This window comes from Meles meles, chromosome 19 (assembly GCF_922984935.1).
Source record: "Meles meles chromosome 19, mMelMel3.1 paternal haplotype, whole genome shotgun sequence".
NCBI classification, from domain to species: Eukaryota; Metazoa; Chordata; class Mammalia; order Carnivora; family Mustelidae; genus Meles; species Meles meles.
In genome coordinates this window covers 56,070,174-56,084,231 of record NC_060084.1, presented here as the reverse complement: position 1 = coordinate 56,084,231, position 14,058 = coordinate 56,070,174, and the positions used below count along the sequence as shown (strand labels likewise).

At 51.1% G+C, this 14,058-nt stretch overlaps 1 protein-coding gene across 1 annotated transcript; it reads left to right on the top strand.

Annotated features, from left to right (window-relative positions):
- Window positions 1-1,365: 1,365 nt before the first annotated feature.
- LOC123931450 (T-cell-interacting, activating receptor on myeloid cells protein 1-like) lies at window positions 1,366-9,948 on the top strand. The gene is given in 6 exon segments (XM_045988553.1): window positions 1,366-1,460; window positions 7,505-7,540; window positions 7,677-7,918; window positions 7,920-7,968; window positions 8,245-8,541; window positions 9,796-9,948. Coding segments are annotated over 6 exon segments (801 nt in total). The 5' UTR covers window positions 1,366-1,426; the 3' UTR covers window positions 9,939-9,948.
- The last annotated feature ends 4,110 nt before the right edge of the window (window positions 9,949-14,058 follow it).

The following is a 14,058-nucleotide window of genomic DNA, read 5'->3' as shown; positions in this document are numbered from 1 at the left end:
TCAGACCTTCTGATAATTTCATTTCCTGGCTAAGAGCGAGCCTGTGAGTCACACACAGCTTTTCCAGGAGGCAAAAATGACTTGGGATACAGAGACTGTGGCCTCACGAAAGTCACTGCAAGTCCTGAAGAACGTGGCACTGGGCCCATGCATGCTGGTTATTTGAGCGCATGCTGTGAGGTTCGTTCCAGCAGGAATTGGTCTGAGCTCTTCTGCTGACATGCAAATGTACCCCCACGACACCGACCTCTGCTCATGGCATGAAACCTACTGGCTAGTAGGGTGCCCTGAACAGTCCTGGAGGGCTCTGTGCCAGCTTCTCAGCATAATTTACTGGTAAACATTGGCACGATGATTGACACTGGCTCCTGTGAGACCTCCGGAGGGCTCTGCCGCTGGGACCAACATCATGGCCATCATGGAATAGGAAACCTCAGCCAAGGATCCGTGCTGGGTTTCTGGTTTTGTGGGCTTTGCTAGTGATGCCTTACTCAAGAGAGAAAGTCCATCTAGGAAGTTGTGTGGAAGGAGAGAGATCCTTTTTGCCTGGGGTACACACTCCCACTTCAATGCCAGGCAGCTGCTCTCCTGCATTCTTCTCCGGCCACACTCGGTGTTTGGGTCACACACGACTGCAACTCAGTCAACTGAACCCCACTGGCAGAGTCAGTGGAAGAACTGTCGGGTGGGGCACCCGGCTGCCGCACTCAGTGGAGCACGTGACTCCTGATCTCAGGGCTGTGAGTTCGAGACTTACGATGGGCAGGAAGTTCACTTAAAAAAAAGAAAGAAAGAAAAGAAAAAAGGAACTATTTGGCTGTAGTCCTTAGCTCTTAAGACAATGGGCAATGTTAGGGTGCCTGGGTGGTTCAGACGGGGAAGCATCTGCCTTCAGCTCAGGACATGATCCCAGGGTCCTGGGATGGAACCCGTACTGGGCTCCCTGCTCAGCGGGGAGACTGCTCCTCCTTCCTCTTCTGCCCCTCCCCTGCTCACACTCTCTATCGCTCTCTCTCTGTCTCAAATAATAAAATCTTAAAAAAAAAAAGTGGGGAATGTCTAGCAACCTGTCTGTCCAGGATTTCCCGATCTTCTCAACAGTAGAGTACCCTCATGTCCTCTGAGGAACCCTCTAGACTCAAGCTTCGGGCACTTGGTGGGAGTCATACATTTGACCCCGATGTCTGAGACCGAGGAGGACTTGCTGTGAACCACATCCTTGGAGCTCAGTGTGTAAGAAATACGTTGTAATCAGCAGGACCAACACTGTTTTCAGAACGCAGTGTGGAAGGAGGAAGCAAAATTCAGAAAAATCGTTACTTCCCACCCTCTAGACACAGGGCAAGGCGTGGCCAGCCCAGTTCCCGGCCCATCTACGGAGGGCAAACCCAGCAAGGCATCGAGAGGCTGACAGGGATGTGCTGCTATGATCTCTAAGCTAGTGACACTCCTCTGTCTCAGTAAGTATCCTGGGGAAACATGTTGGGACCATAGAAAACAACAGAACTGGTACAAGGTTTGGACTGAGGACGGGAAGAGAAAAGCTAACATCAACTTGGGTTTATCGAGCAAATACTATGAACCAGAAATCTTGTGGAGTGTGATGCATCTGTCACTTCTGAACCGAGGCTTTAGAAATCTCACTCTTGTTCCGAGTTCATGATTTCTGCCAAATGCCTTTGCTACCTGTTCTTATTGGCTTAATGGGTTTTGTTTTTCATACAGAGTCAGCCTTTTGTGCTTAAAGCAAAGTGCTTACAATACAAACTCTCCATACTATGAATAAAAATCCAGGTCAAATACAAGAATTATAAAGTAAATGCAACAATAAGGAAACAATATTAAGATATTATAACTACACATGCTGGTCCTCATCAGCTTCCAAGGCTGAGACCTGCTAGTTCTTTGCTATAAGGGCAACTAGCCAAGGGGTGCCTGGGTGGCTCATCGGTTAAGCATCTGCTTTCAGCTCAGGTCATGATCCCAGGGTTCTGGGATCGAGTCCTGCCTCAGGTTGCTTGCTCAGCCAGGAGTCTACTGCTGCTCCTGCCTGCTGCTCCCCCTGCTTGTCCTTGTTTACTCTCTTGACAAATAAACAGTATCTTAGTATAAAGACAATTAGCCACAATCCATATATATCAGAGACTAGTTTCAAGGAGGCTTGCTTTTTCTTTTACTTTTAAGATTTTATTTATTTATGACAGAGAGAGAGAGAGGGCGCGCGCGCGAGCGTGCGCATGAGCAGGGAAACATCAGGCAGAGGGAAAGGAAGGGGGAGAGGGGGAAGCAGGCTTCCTGCTGAGCAGAGAGCCCAATGCGGGGTTTGATCCCAGGACCCTGAGATCATGACCTGAGCCAAAGGCAGAGGCTTAATGACTGAGCCACCCAGGCATCCCTCAAGGAGACTTTCTTGGAGACAAATCGAAGCTGTACAGGAGTGCTTTCTGCACGTGATCGTTCAGTGCCTTTTTTCTCTTTTTTAAAGATTTTGTTTATTTATCTGACAGAGAGAGATCAGAAGTAGGCAGAGAGGCAGGCAGAGAGAGAGGGGGAAGCAGGCTCCCTGCTGAGCAGAGATCCTGATGCAGGACTCCATCCCAGGACCCCAAGATCATGACCTGAGCCGAAGGCAGCGGCTTAATCCACTGAACCACCTAGGCACCCCCCAGTGCCTTTTAAAAAAAGATTTATTTATTTAAGAGAGAGTGATCATGCGCACGCGAGAGTTGGGGGAGGGTCAGGGGGAAGAGAGAGAGAGAGTCTCTCAAGCAGGCTCCACCCTGAGCACAGAGCCCCACATGGGGCTTGATCCCAGCACCCTGAGATCACGACCTGAACCGAAACCAAAAGTCCGAAGCTTAACTGTGCCTCCCAGGGACCCCCATGTACTGCTCTGACTGTCCTTCCTTCCACCTAAAATCATCACACAAAACATGGATGGGATGTATTCCTCATTTGGGGAATACCACTCTGACCTATCCCCCTCAAAAAACCCCCAAAACCTACAAGAGAGGACGAGGTCCACTTTTACAAATGAGGAATCGCACCTGAAGAGATTTGCCTCAGACTGCGCAGACTTGCCACCTGTGCCAAAGGGCAGCCAAATCTCAACCCAGAGCTGCCAAGCTCCAAAAATGTTTCCACTCAGCCACAACATTAAACCAAGAGGGACACATGCATGGGGTCCACGGTATGGAGCACTCGAGGCGTGTCTGGAAGGACTCTGGGCTGGAAAAAGCCTGAGGATGTAGAGAGGGGTGGTTCAGAATGTCCCCAGTTACAGGACTGGAACTGTACCTCAGAATGAACTGGTTTCCAGAAACCAACAAAGGTCATAGCCACAAAACGTCAGGGAAAAAGGACTCACCTCCATGTGGCCCTCTGCACTCGGCTTCCTGTTCTGGCCATGGTTCTCTGATCCCGAGACCCCAGGCTCCTCCCCGGAGCACCCTTGACGCCAGAGGCTCGCCTTGGGAAGACACAGCTGCTTGTGTGCAGAGAGAAGGCAGGGACACGGCGACTACCACCGAGGTCTGAGGACTCCGCTCCTGCACACAGTCCTTGCGGGGCCCAGGGAACACATGCCCATCGCTGCAACTTCCCTCATCTTTTGGAATCACTTTCACAGTCAGGTTCAAGCATGCATGACCAGTCCCTGCTCAAAAAGATGCTCTTTTCATGTTTATCATTCCTTGCATCATTCATTCTCCTCTGGCCGAGTGAGACACTGATTCCACTCTGTCCAGAGAACTTCCCTGGACACGCGTATGAGATTTTCATTCCTTTTCGTGGCTGAGGACTATGCTGCTTATGTATGGATCCCGTTTGATCTGCCCACCTGCTGGTGGTCCCCTGGCTTGTTTCCACCTTTCGAAGGTTCCTGATCTTCCTCACATTAATGAGATTAATCTTTCCTTTTTTTTTTCTTCTCAAAGACTTTATTTATTTATTTGACAGAGAGACAGAGAAATCACAAGCAGGGGGAGCAGCAGAGTTAGAAGGAGAAGCAGGCTTCTTGCTCAGCAGGGAGCTTAATGCGGGACTCAGTCGATCCTAGAACCCTGGGATCATGACCTGAGCTGAAAGCAGACGCTTAACCCACTACACCCCCGGGCATCCAGGATTAACCTTTTCCTTTTCATGTTGTCTTTGAGAAATAGTGAGTCTCTCCTAGTGGACTTCCTGTTGCTCCCCTAAGCAATGAGGCTTCTGAGCTGAAGACCAAGATGAGCTGAGATGAGATAGGCTGAGCGGAGCTGTGCGGGGGGCCTGGGAGCCCAGGATGAGTCCCATGTGACCGGAGGGTGTGTCCCACCGCCAACCACCCAGCTCCGCAAAGCTCTGAATCCGCTTCAAGCTACCAGAGCACAGGCTATGGAAGGGGTTAGACCCGTGTTTCTGAAAGATTCCTTTTTACCCCATGTGGACCAGTTTTGTGTTTTGGAAGTGAAAAGGGGGATGTTACCAGGTCTTTGTGCTAAAACTGCCTCCCTATCACCAAAGTTCTCTGATCCCAAGACGTCAGGCTGCCCCAGAGCACGTTCCTTACATCACCTCCTACATCCCTCCCAACACCTCCCTCAAAGGCGCTGGGACCTGAGTGTCTGGGCGAGTGCAGGAGAGGGCTGATGGAGGAGGTTTTGCAAAAACTCCGAATTTTCTTTTTTAAGGATTTTATTTATTTGACAGAGAGAGATCACAAGTAGGCAGAGAGGCAGGTAGAAAGAGAGGGGGCAGCAGGCTCCCTGCTGAGCAGAGAGACCAATGCAGGGCTCGATCCCAGGACCCTGAGATCTGAAGCAGGACCTGAGCCGAAGGCAGACACTTAACCCACTGAGCCAGCCCCAACTCCAAATCTCCACAGGCCTCAGAATGTCCCATGAGCCAAGAGCGCGCCCACGCAGACTTCTCGGCCCTGACCACAATCCCACCGCAGTGTCCATGCCATTGGGAATTTATATTCAGATGCCTACTTCCTCTGGGCATCTCACACAGCCCAGAGACGTCCTGCGTCCCTAAGAACTTACAGGCTCTTGCAGGGTCATCCGTAAGCTTGTGCCCTTCCCTTGCTCTCCGCCGCAACACAAGGCTGCTGTTCACTGGCGGCTCTCACCTGCTGTGTGGAGAGAAGGGACTCCCACTTCCCACTCAGCAAGGTCCGTCAAGAGGGCACAGGCTCAGTGCCGCGGTTCCTCTTCTTCTTCACCAAGCACGGCGGGATAAACGAAGATCTGGGCTCCCAGGGCTTTGGCGCTCAGAGAACAGGCTCAGCCCAGAGTTCGGGTCACGCTGCTTCCCAGGCATGGGGCGGGGGGGACCTCTAATACATTTGGGTGTCCACCGATGCGTGCTCTGCCCACCTTTTTCCTGTTCCCGTTCTCTGTGGATTCACTGACTGCGAGAGTTTTCAATACCCTAAACACACTCATTATGCTCCCAATTTTATTGTAGTAAATTACACCTAAATAATATTGATCCTCTTAACTCTCTGTATCTGGTCAGCGGCACTTAATGCATTCACAATGACGCGCAGCCTTCACCCGAAAACTTTTCATCAACCCCAACATAAACTCTGCACTCGTTAATCAAAAAGTGTTCTTCCTCTCTTTCTCCCCAGCCTCCTCTGTTCTATATTCTGTCTGCATGAATTTGCTTATTCTAGGTACTTCGTGTAAGTGGAATCATACAATATTTGCCCTTCTGCATTTGGCCGATTTCACACAGAATAATGTTTTCCAAGCCCACTGGTGCTGTGGCATCTATCAGAATTCCGTTCCTCTTTATGGCAGAATCATCCTCCCCTGTCTACAGACCACACACCTGGTCTCTGTCCAGGAGTCCGCTGGTGGATGCTTGGGTCTCTTCAACTTTTGGCTCATTATCGCTTTTTCAAAACGTGGAGAGTAATATTTTTGATTGGTCCACGCAATTTTAACACAAAGGTAACTTCCCCCCTTTTCACAACTAAGACACAAAACTGTTTCACACAGCCCCCCTCCAAAAAAAGTAAATTTCTTAGAAACATAGGTCCGACCAGTATCTGTGGACGGACAGCAATCTCTCTCTTCCAGTAAATTCTGTAAACAGGCTTGATGTTATCTTTAACAAGATCTTAGAACTCAGGCCAAACTCTAACCACCACATCTGGGCAATAACGGCGGTGCCCGTGATGGTCAGAGAGAAACATGCCCACCATCACTTGCAAGTCTCTTTCTACACCAACGGATTTCGAATATCTGTGCTGCAGCCTTGAGAAATGTTTTTCTAGGTTTGGTCACTCAGCGGAATACTTGTATCTCCCAGGAGATTTCGCAAGTTTGGTTCTTGAGCCCTATCCCAAGTGATTGGGATTCAAGGCTTTTGTGGTTTGGTCTGGGCCCTGGGATCTCTAAGCGCCCCCGTCCCCCAGGGGAGCACAATGTGCAGCCAAGGACAGGAACCACTGAGCTCGGGTACCCTACAGACGGACCCAAGTGTGGGAGAGCGGAGGAGGCAGGTTTTCCCCGTTCTGGGATAACCACAGGGATTCTCTGAGGCTTGTTTGAGAGGGCAAAGCAGTAACCTCTGTCCTACTTGGAGTATCAAAAGATGAAAAGAGATCATGGCAAAGACGGGATCAGAAACTCACTAGATTAAAGGCTGAGGCTGACTTAACTGGCCTTGTCCAGGGACAGAGCCCCCTCCATCTCTGAGCCAGCACCGACTCCCAAGTGGACGTGGGTGACCTGGTGAGGTCTGGAAATGGAGCTGGCCTCGCGGGAGGAGGATGGGGAAGTTAGGGGAACGCTGCATCTCGTCACATCCTCGGAGAAGCTGTGTTTACACACGCATCTCATTAGCCTGTCAGTGTGCGTTTGCTGAGGTCCTACTGTGTGCAGGGACCTGCACAGATGCTGGGCACGCTGTGGGGAAGAACACAAGCCCTGCCTGCCAGCTGCTCACAGGGAGTGACATCCTGTGGCTCCCGAGGTACGAGTGCACAGTTTCTATAAACCGTCACTCGCAGCACCCGGCAGCCTTCGGCAGAGGCTTCTCCCGGCGCACGTGAGACTGTCAGCAGACCCTCGGTGCCACTCAGGGTCTCAAATAACTTCAGAGGTGGGCTAGGCTCACACTCCAGTCCGGTGCTCCCACATCTTTCCCACGGTTCCTGCCTTCTACCCGCCAAGGGTGAGGTGCGGGGAGTCCACAGGCTGTAACATCAGCTCGAGAGAAACGCAAGACTGAGAGTGGTTCAGGACGGAAGCTGCGAACAGAGAGGTTTGTGGACATCTGTGGAACCAGGACAGGTCCTGGGGCTGTGGGAGAAGCGAGCTGCACAGGAGACCTTCTGGGAGAAGTGAGGAAGGAGCCGGGAGCAGAGCTGGAGCCACAGTCCAGCGTGGGAAAATGAGAAGCCCCAGAGGCCTGACCTCCAGGGTCCCTTCTCAGCGGCAGCCCCCGGGAGGCCCCACGGGACAGGCTCCAGGCGGGTGCCTGTGGCTCATGGATGGTTCTCTTGCAGGGCTGTGTGCTGGCCAAGGAAGCAGGGGGACTGACGGTGAGTTCCTGCAGTCACACCCTCCTTCTCCTTCACTCCAACCCCCCCACCCCCGTATCGCTTCTCTTTCCTTCCAGGGGTTTCCCAGGAGCAGACAAGGGCACCAAACCCCATCCTGATCTCTGCTTCCTTCCAGAGTCCCTTCCCAAGCCCTCTCTCAGGGCCTGGCCCAGCTCGGTGATGCCTCGCTCGGGTAACGTGACGCTGAGATGCCAGACTTCTACCAAGAATGTCAACTTTGTTCTCAGAAAGGGAAAAGTTCCTTTGGAGTCTGTGCAATCATGGATTTCCACCGATGGACTGGCTGAATTTCAGCTCACTGACCTACAAACCAACAGCGCTGGAGAGTACACCTGTGACTACTATAGACGGGGGGCCCCCACACACACGTTCACAGCCCAGTGACGTCCTCCTACTACTGGTGACAGGTGAGGAGGGTGCCTCAGAGGGACACAGGGTCTTCCAGGGACAGGTGTGTGTGGGGGGACCGAGGGAGGGAGCGGTCAAGGGGAGACGGAGAGACACAGAACAGAAAGAGCCAGGGCTTGAAGGGGAAATCACCTTCCCGCAGTCAGAGTGGAAGGAGGGTGAGACCAGGGATCTGTCATTTCCCCCAGTTGGCAGGAACCCCTGCTGGGAGAACAAGGGTGGGTGGGGGATGCAGGGCTTTTCCCCATGACCTTGGAGCCCTCCTTCTCTTCCAGGAGATTTACCTAAACCTTCCCTGCAAGCCCACCAAAGGGGTGAGGTGACCTCAGGAGACACCGTGACCCTGAGGTACCAGACGGCAGCCAGTGTTTACGAGACTATAATGTTTGCTCTACTGAAGACAGGAGAAGCAGGTCCCATTCAGCTCCAAGGTCCAGTAAAGAAGGAGACAGACTTCTCCCTCCAGAATGTGACAGCTGGTGACACCGGGAACTACAGCTGTGTGACCTTCCAGACCAGCGCTCCTTTCTGGGCCTCCAAGCCCAGCAATCATCTTGAGATCCGGGTGACAGGTGAGGTTTTGCACGATTTTCTTAGGGCATTTAAAAATTTTAATTAATTTATTAATTAGTTTGTTCTTATTTTGGCCATTTTATTGGCTTTCTTGAGTTTTCTTGACCTATAACCGACTTATAACACTGTTAGTTTAAGGTGTGCAACATTCCTTTTTTAAACCGGAGAGCATTTCTTCTGTTACTTTTGGATTCCTGTTTCTCCTTCGCTTTCCCGATCATCTCCTTTTTAAACCTCTCCTTTCCCACTTTCTAGTCTTTGGCCTTTGTTGCTTGGCCTTCTTGGAGACTTTCTCAGCTTGTTCTTCCAAACGACCCATCGCGCCCCGACCAGAGCCCCTTCTGCCACCCGGGGCGTCCCCGAGAGCTGTGGTCCGTCCTGCTGACGGCAACTTCACGGCAGTACCTTTCTCACTCTTAGAACACGCTGCTCCCCGGCCACCTGCTGCCGTGACACAGCTGCAGTTTCTTCTAAACTCGCTGCTTCGTGGGAGGCTGCGCCCGCGTCCTCGGCGTCGTGCACGTTTGCGCGTGCACTGTGGTCGGCGAACGTTCTGTAGTTAGGACGCAAGGTCAGGGCGGGCAGTGCCGAGAGGTGCAGAGGGCATCCTGGGCCTGGTGGCGTCCTCACGGGCCTCTGCCCACGGACTCTGTCTCCAGGGAGCGTTGCTGCTGATGAGTTTCGACGCGAACTCTGCGCTCCTGGCGTGTGTTGAGCTGGAGGAGTCAGATGCCGGTTCCCTCTGGGAACCAGGGCCAATGGCGAGCCCGAGCTCTTCTTGGGTGAAGCTGAACTGAAACGCACGGTGGTCCCGACACCCAGCTACTAAGCTAGAATTTTCTTGAGCTCACTGGCTGCACAGAATAAGTCTTTGCTATGAGGGGGGAGCAGATGCACCCCTGAACGACTTCCATTCTCTGTGCAACGGTGGGTTTTGGGGTTGCTGCTAAGCCTGGTTCCTACTACGAGGAGGGAGAAGGGGAAAGGGCAGTGCGGGAGGGTGGAAATGAGATGACGAGCAAGGACAGGAAGGGGGAGAGGTAAGGCAGAGACACTGGGAAGGAGACCAGGGAAGAGCCACTACAGCTCTCAGGAAATCCCACGTTGTGTGGAGTGACGACAGCGTCAGGGGAGGTAGAGCTGAGCACTGACCAGGAAACACCAGCAGGTGCAGGACAGTCACACCGGGCAGGTCCACGTGAGAAGGAGGGATGCTCCTTTCCAGCTGCTGCTCATCCTTTCCTCTCTCCCAGCTCCCCCAGGGGCCGCGTCCCGGGATTACACCTCGGGCAACCTCATCCGACTGGGTCTGGCTGCCGTGACTGTGATGATTATGGGGGCTTTCGTGGCGGAAGCCTGGTGCGGCCAGAAGGAGTCTCCACGTGGATCCACATAAAACAGCTAAGCTTGGGATTGGGAGGGAGACAAACCATAAATGACTCTTAATCTCACAAAACAAACTGGGGGTTGCTGGGGGGAGGTGGGATTGGGAGAGGGGGAGGGGGCTATGGACATTGGGGAGGGTAAGTGCTATCATGAGTGCTGTGAAGTGTGTAAACCTGGAGATTCACAGACCTGTACCCCTGGGGATAAAAATACATTATATGTTTATTAAAAAAAAAAAATTTGGAAGGGGAGGCGAACCATAAGAGACTATGGACTCTGAAAAACAACCTGAGGGTTTTGAAGGGTCAGGGGTGGGAGGTTGGGGGAACAGGTGGTGGGTAATGGGGAGGGCACGTTTTGCATGGAGCACTGGGTGTTGTGCAAAAAGAATGAATACTGTTACGCTGAAAAAATAAATAAAATGGGAAAAAAAAAAAAAAACAGCTAAGCGCCTCTCCTGTTCATGGGCTGGTGTAGTGACACGGGGCTCTCTCAACACCAGACTCCACCATGGGACTTCTTGTGGTTCTCAACATAGACACAGACGGCATTTTGGGTGGGAGAGTTCTTCATCACAGGGGACTGTCCTGTTCATTGTGGGAACACTTAGCACCACTTCTCATTCCCATTAAAGAGCAGCTGAAACCCCAGTCATTGTGGAAGAAGACAGCAAGCAAGTTCTATCGTGCTTTTCCCAACACCCCTAGATGTGGAGGATGGCAGTGTGTGGTGTTCCCCTGGTGGACAGCCTGCGTGAGGAGGCCAGAGAAATAGTATTCTTCCTCTTCCTCCCTCTCCTGGCCTCAGGTCTGTACCCCACATGCCCCTGGCTGCCCAGGAAGGATGAGCGCTTGCGGGGAGCCCTGCGGATTCTGAGTCCCATGGAACCCGCACTCTTCGCTCTATGAAGAACCACTCACGGATGAGACATGGCTTCCCTCCTGCTGCAGCTTCGCCTGGGGCAGAGGACAGGCTGGAGCCTAAAGATGCACCAAATAAACTTGGAGGACCTGAAAAAAATGCTTAAAGCTTCAGAGTCAGGCTGGGTAACCTGTGTCGTCACTTCCATAGGAACTGTTATTCCACTGAGAAGTAGGGAAAACACTGCTTCCCGCGCATCCATTACTGACTCCTCTCCATTCTCTAGTTCGTGCTTCTGGACCAATGAGTTGGGTATTTAAGCTTCCGTATTCATCGCACGTGTCTTTTGACTTTGATTTCACGTAGTCCCAACATTCCACCTCATTTGGGAGACTTCCTCTAAGTTTCGTAGCACCGAGCTGCCCCTGAGGTGCGCCCGCATGTCCTCATTTCCTGGTACAGCTGTAAAATGTTCCACAGTATTTTCATTTTCAAGATCTGTTGTTTGTTAATAATCTTTTTTTTTTCACAAATACCCATTCTTATTTTAGAGCTGGTATCACCTCCCTTACGACCCAAAAGATGATTATAAAAACCTAGCTCTCATCAGAGTAGAAACGGTTCTTGTGGATTTAATTCTTCAGTGCGCCTTCTTCCTTTCTTTATGCCGGCTTTCCGCAGATCGTGGCTGAGCCTTCTGCAGGGTGCCGGAGGCAGGCAGGAGCTTCTCCTGGGCTGTGTATCTCATGGCAGGCTTTCTCAGTGTGGACACTCTGGGAGGCTCAGGCAACGGTTTGATATTTCTCCCCCTTCCACCCAATGAGTGGTAAAACTCAGGGTTCCTCCCGAGTTCCTCCTTGCATTGCTATTGGTCACGAGTGGTCGAAATGGACAGAACTCTGGCTTTACAGTCGGCACAGGCTGGCACACCAGATGCCAGCTGCTTGGTCTATAGCCGTGTCTTGCCACAGTCTCCAGACACCTTGGCCACACATGGTTCGTGAGGTGCCCGCTCCCTCACATGTGACTGCCCACGGCTCCTTCAGATTGTGTCTCCTCTTCCATCAGATCCTACTTTTACTTTGAAATTGTTCAATTCCCAGGAAGTTGCAAACTCAATGCAGATACTGGCACCCTGGACCCAGTTTCTCCAATGGCGCCATTGTATGTCCACCACAATATGAAAACCAAAGACTTGGCCCTAGGACAGCGTGTAGGGTTCTAGGTCATTCTATCACATTTAGATTCGTCTGGCCACTGGCACAACTGACATCCAGGCACAGTCTCTCACCATGACGATGTCCCTCACAGTGTGGCTTACTGTCACACCCAATTTCTCCTCCCAACACCACAGCGACCACTGGCTTGTTCCCCACCTTTAAAATTTTGTCATTTTCAGAATGTTCTATATCCTATTAGCTGGTTTTCATTTCCTCAATGTGTGTGTGACACCAAAACCTGTGGGTCACATAAGAGGAAGGAAGGGAAAGGCTGGAGGAAAGAGGTCACCGCCCACACCGAGCTTCCCTATGCCCGGTGACCGCAAAGCTGAAGAGGGGTCCTTACAGCAAGCTGCAGGGCCAGGGCCATGATTGTGGTGATTAGGAGGAACTTTGGTAAGTTCCTTAAGATGAGGGTTCAAATTGAGGGTGGGGTTCAAGAGGAAGGTGGGCTGACAGACTGAGAGACATGAAGAATGCAAAAGAAATGCCGGCGTGTATTTACTGACTGCCGCACACACGTCAGGACCCACGCTCGAGTTTTCTCCAATATTCACATATGTACATTCCACATTTGTGACGTACGCCGTGCCTAGATCACCTTCACTTATTTAATGATTTACTGACAGTGAGTCAACATTTTTTCTTTAAATAAAGGTATTTATTTGAAAATGGAAACTACTTAGCAATCGTTTAATAATGCAGGGTCGGGGCACCTGGGTGGCTCAGTGGGTTAAGCCTCTGCCTTCAGTTCAGGTCACGATCTCAGGGTCCTGGGATCGAGCCCCACATCAGGCTCTCTGCATAGCAGGGAGCCTGCTTCCCCCTCTCTCTCTGCCTGCCTCTCTGCCTACTTGTGATCTCTCTCTCTCTCTGTTACATAAAGAAATAAAAAATCTTAAAAAAAATAATGCAGGGTCACCTAGCGGACTGAGGGGAATTAACATAAACAATAATAATACTATAAATAACAGTAGGACCTTTTAGCATTTTGTGGTTGTTATGCTTCTGACCCCATGGCTGGCCATTTCCTAGCTATAAAGGGTGATAAGCCAGAGAGAAAGTTGTTCTAAGTCCACCAAATATGGAACTTCTCCCCTCGATGGCCTCAGAAAGGCTTGACTGAATGGGTAATAATTTTCCGATGCTATGAGCAAAGCTATAGGGCACTGTGCACCATGTGGCCTAAAATCACCTCCTTGGGCACCTGTGTTCATATGCCAGCCTGAAGGAAATACCACTATGACCCTTGCAAACAGTCCTGCGTGGTGGGGATTAGGCCTGGGGGTTAAAGAAGGACTCTGAGACCAACAGCTGAGGGTTCCAGCTCAGGGCCACACAGAGAATGAGCAGAACAGGCAAAATGCAAGCCCAGCCTGCCTGCCTCTAACGTCATGGCTGCTTCCACCAGCTTATAACAGGAAATTAAGATGGATACAAGTATGGTGTCTTCAAAACAGAAATGTCCTTGGAGTGACTGAACAGATGCTGACAAGGGGAAATTCTAGAGACATAAAAGAGGATTAACTCATCATGGCAGGTGAAAGACCAGTCACAAAAGGCCACAGGCTACACGATTCCATTCATATGAAAGTCCAGAATAGGGAAACCCACAGAGAAAGAAGGTTAGTGGTTGTTTAGGGCTGCAGATGCTGGGGGTGGGGGGGGGGGAGAAATACAACAGAAGTTGAAAAGTAACAGGGTGTCATTTTGAAGCCATGAAAGTGTGTTAAATTTGACTGTGTGAAGTTTGCACATATCTGTGAATGTAGGAAAGCCAATGAACTGCGTAGTAAATAGGCAAACTATATGGCATGTGAATTACATCTCGATAAAGTTGTTTTAAAATTTCCTGGGTGTGGGGCGCCTGGGTGGTTCAGTGGGTTAATGCCTCTGCCTTCAGCTCAGGTCATGATCTCAGGGTCCTGGGATCGACCCTGTATCGGGCTCTCTGCTCAGCAGGGAGCCTGCTTCCCCCCCTCTCTCTGTCTGCCTCTGCCTACTTGTGATCTCTGTCAAATGAATAAATAAAATCTTTAAAAAAAAATT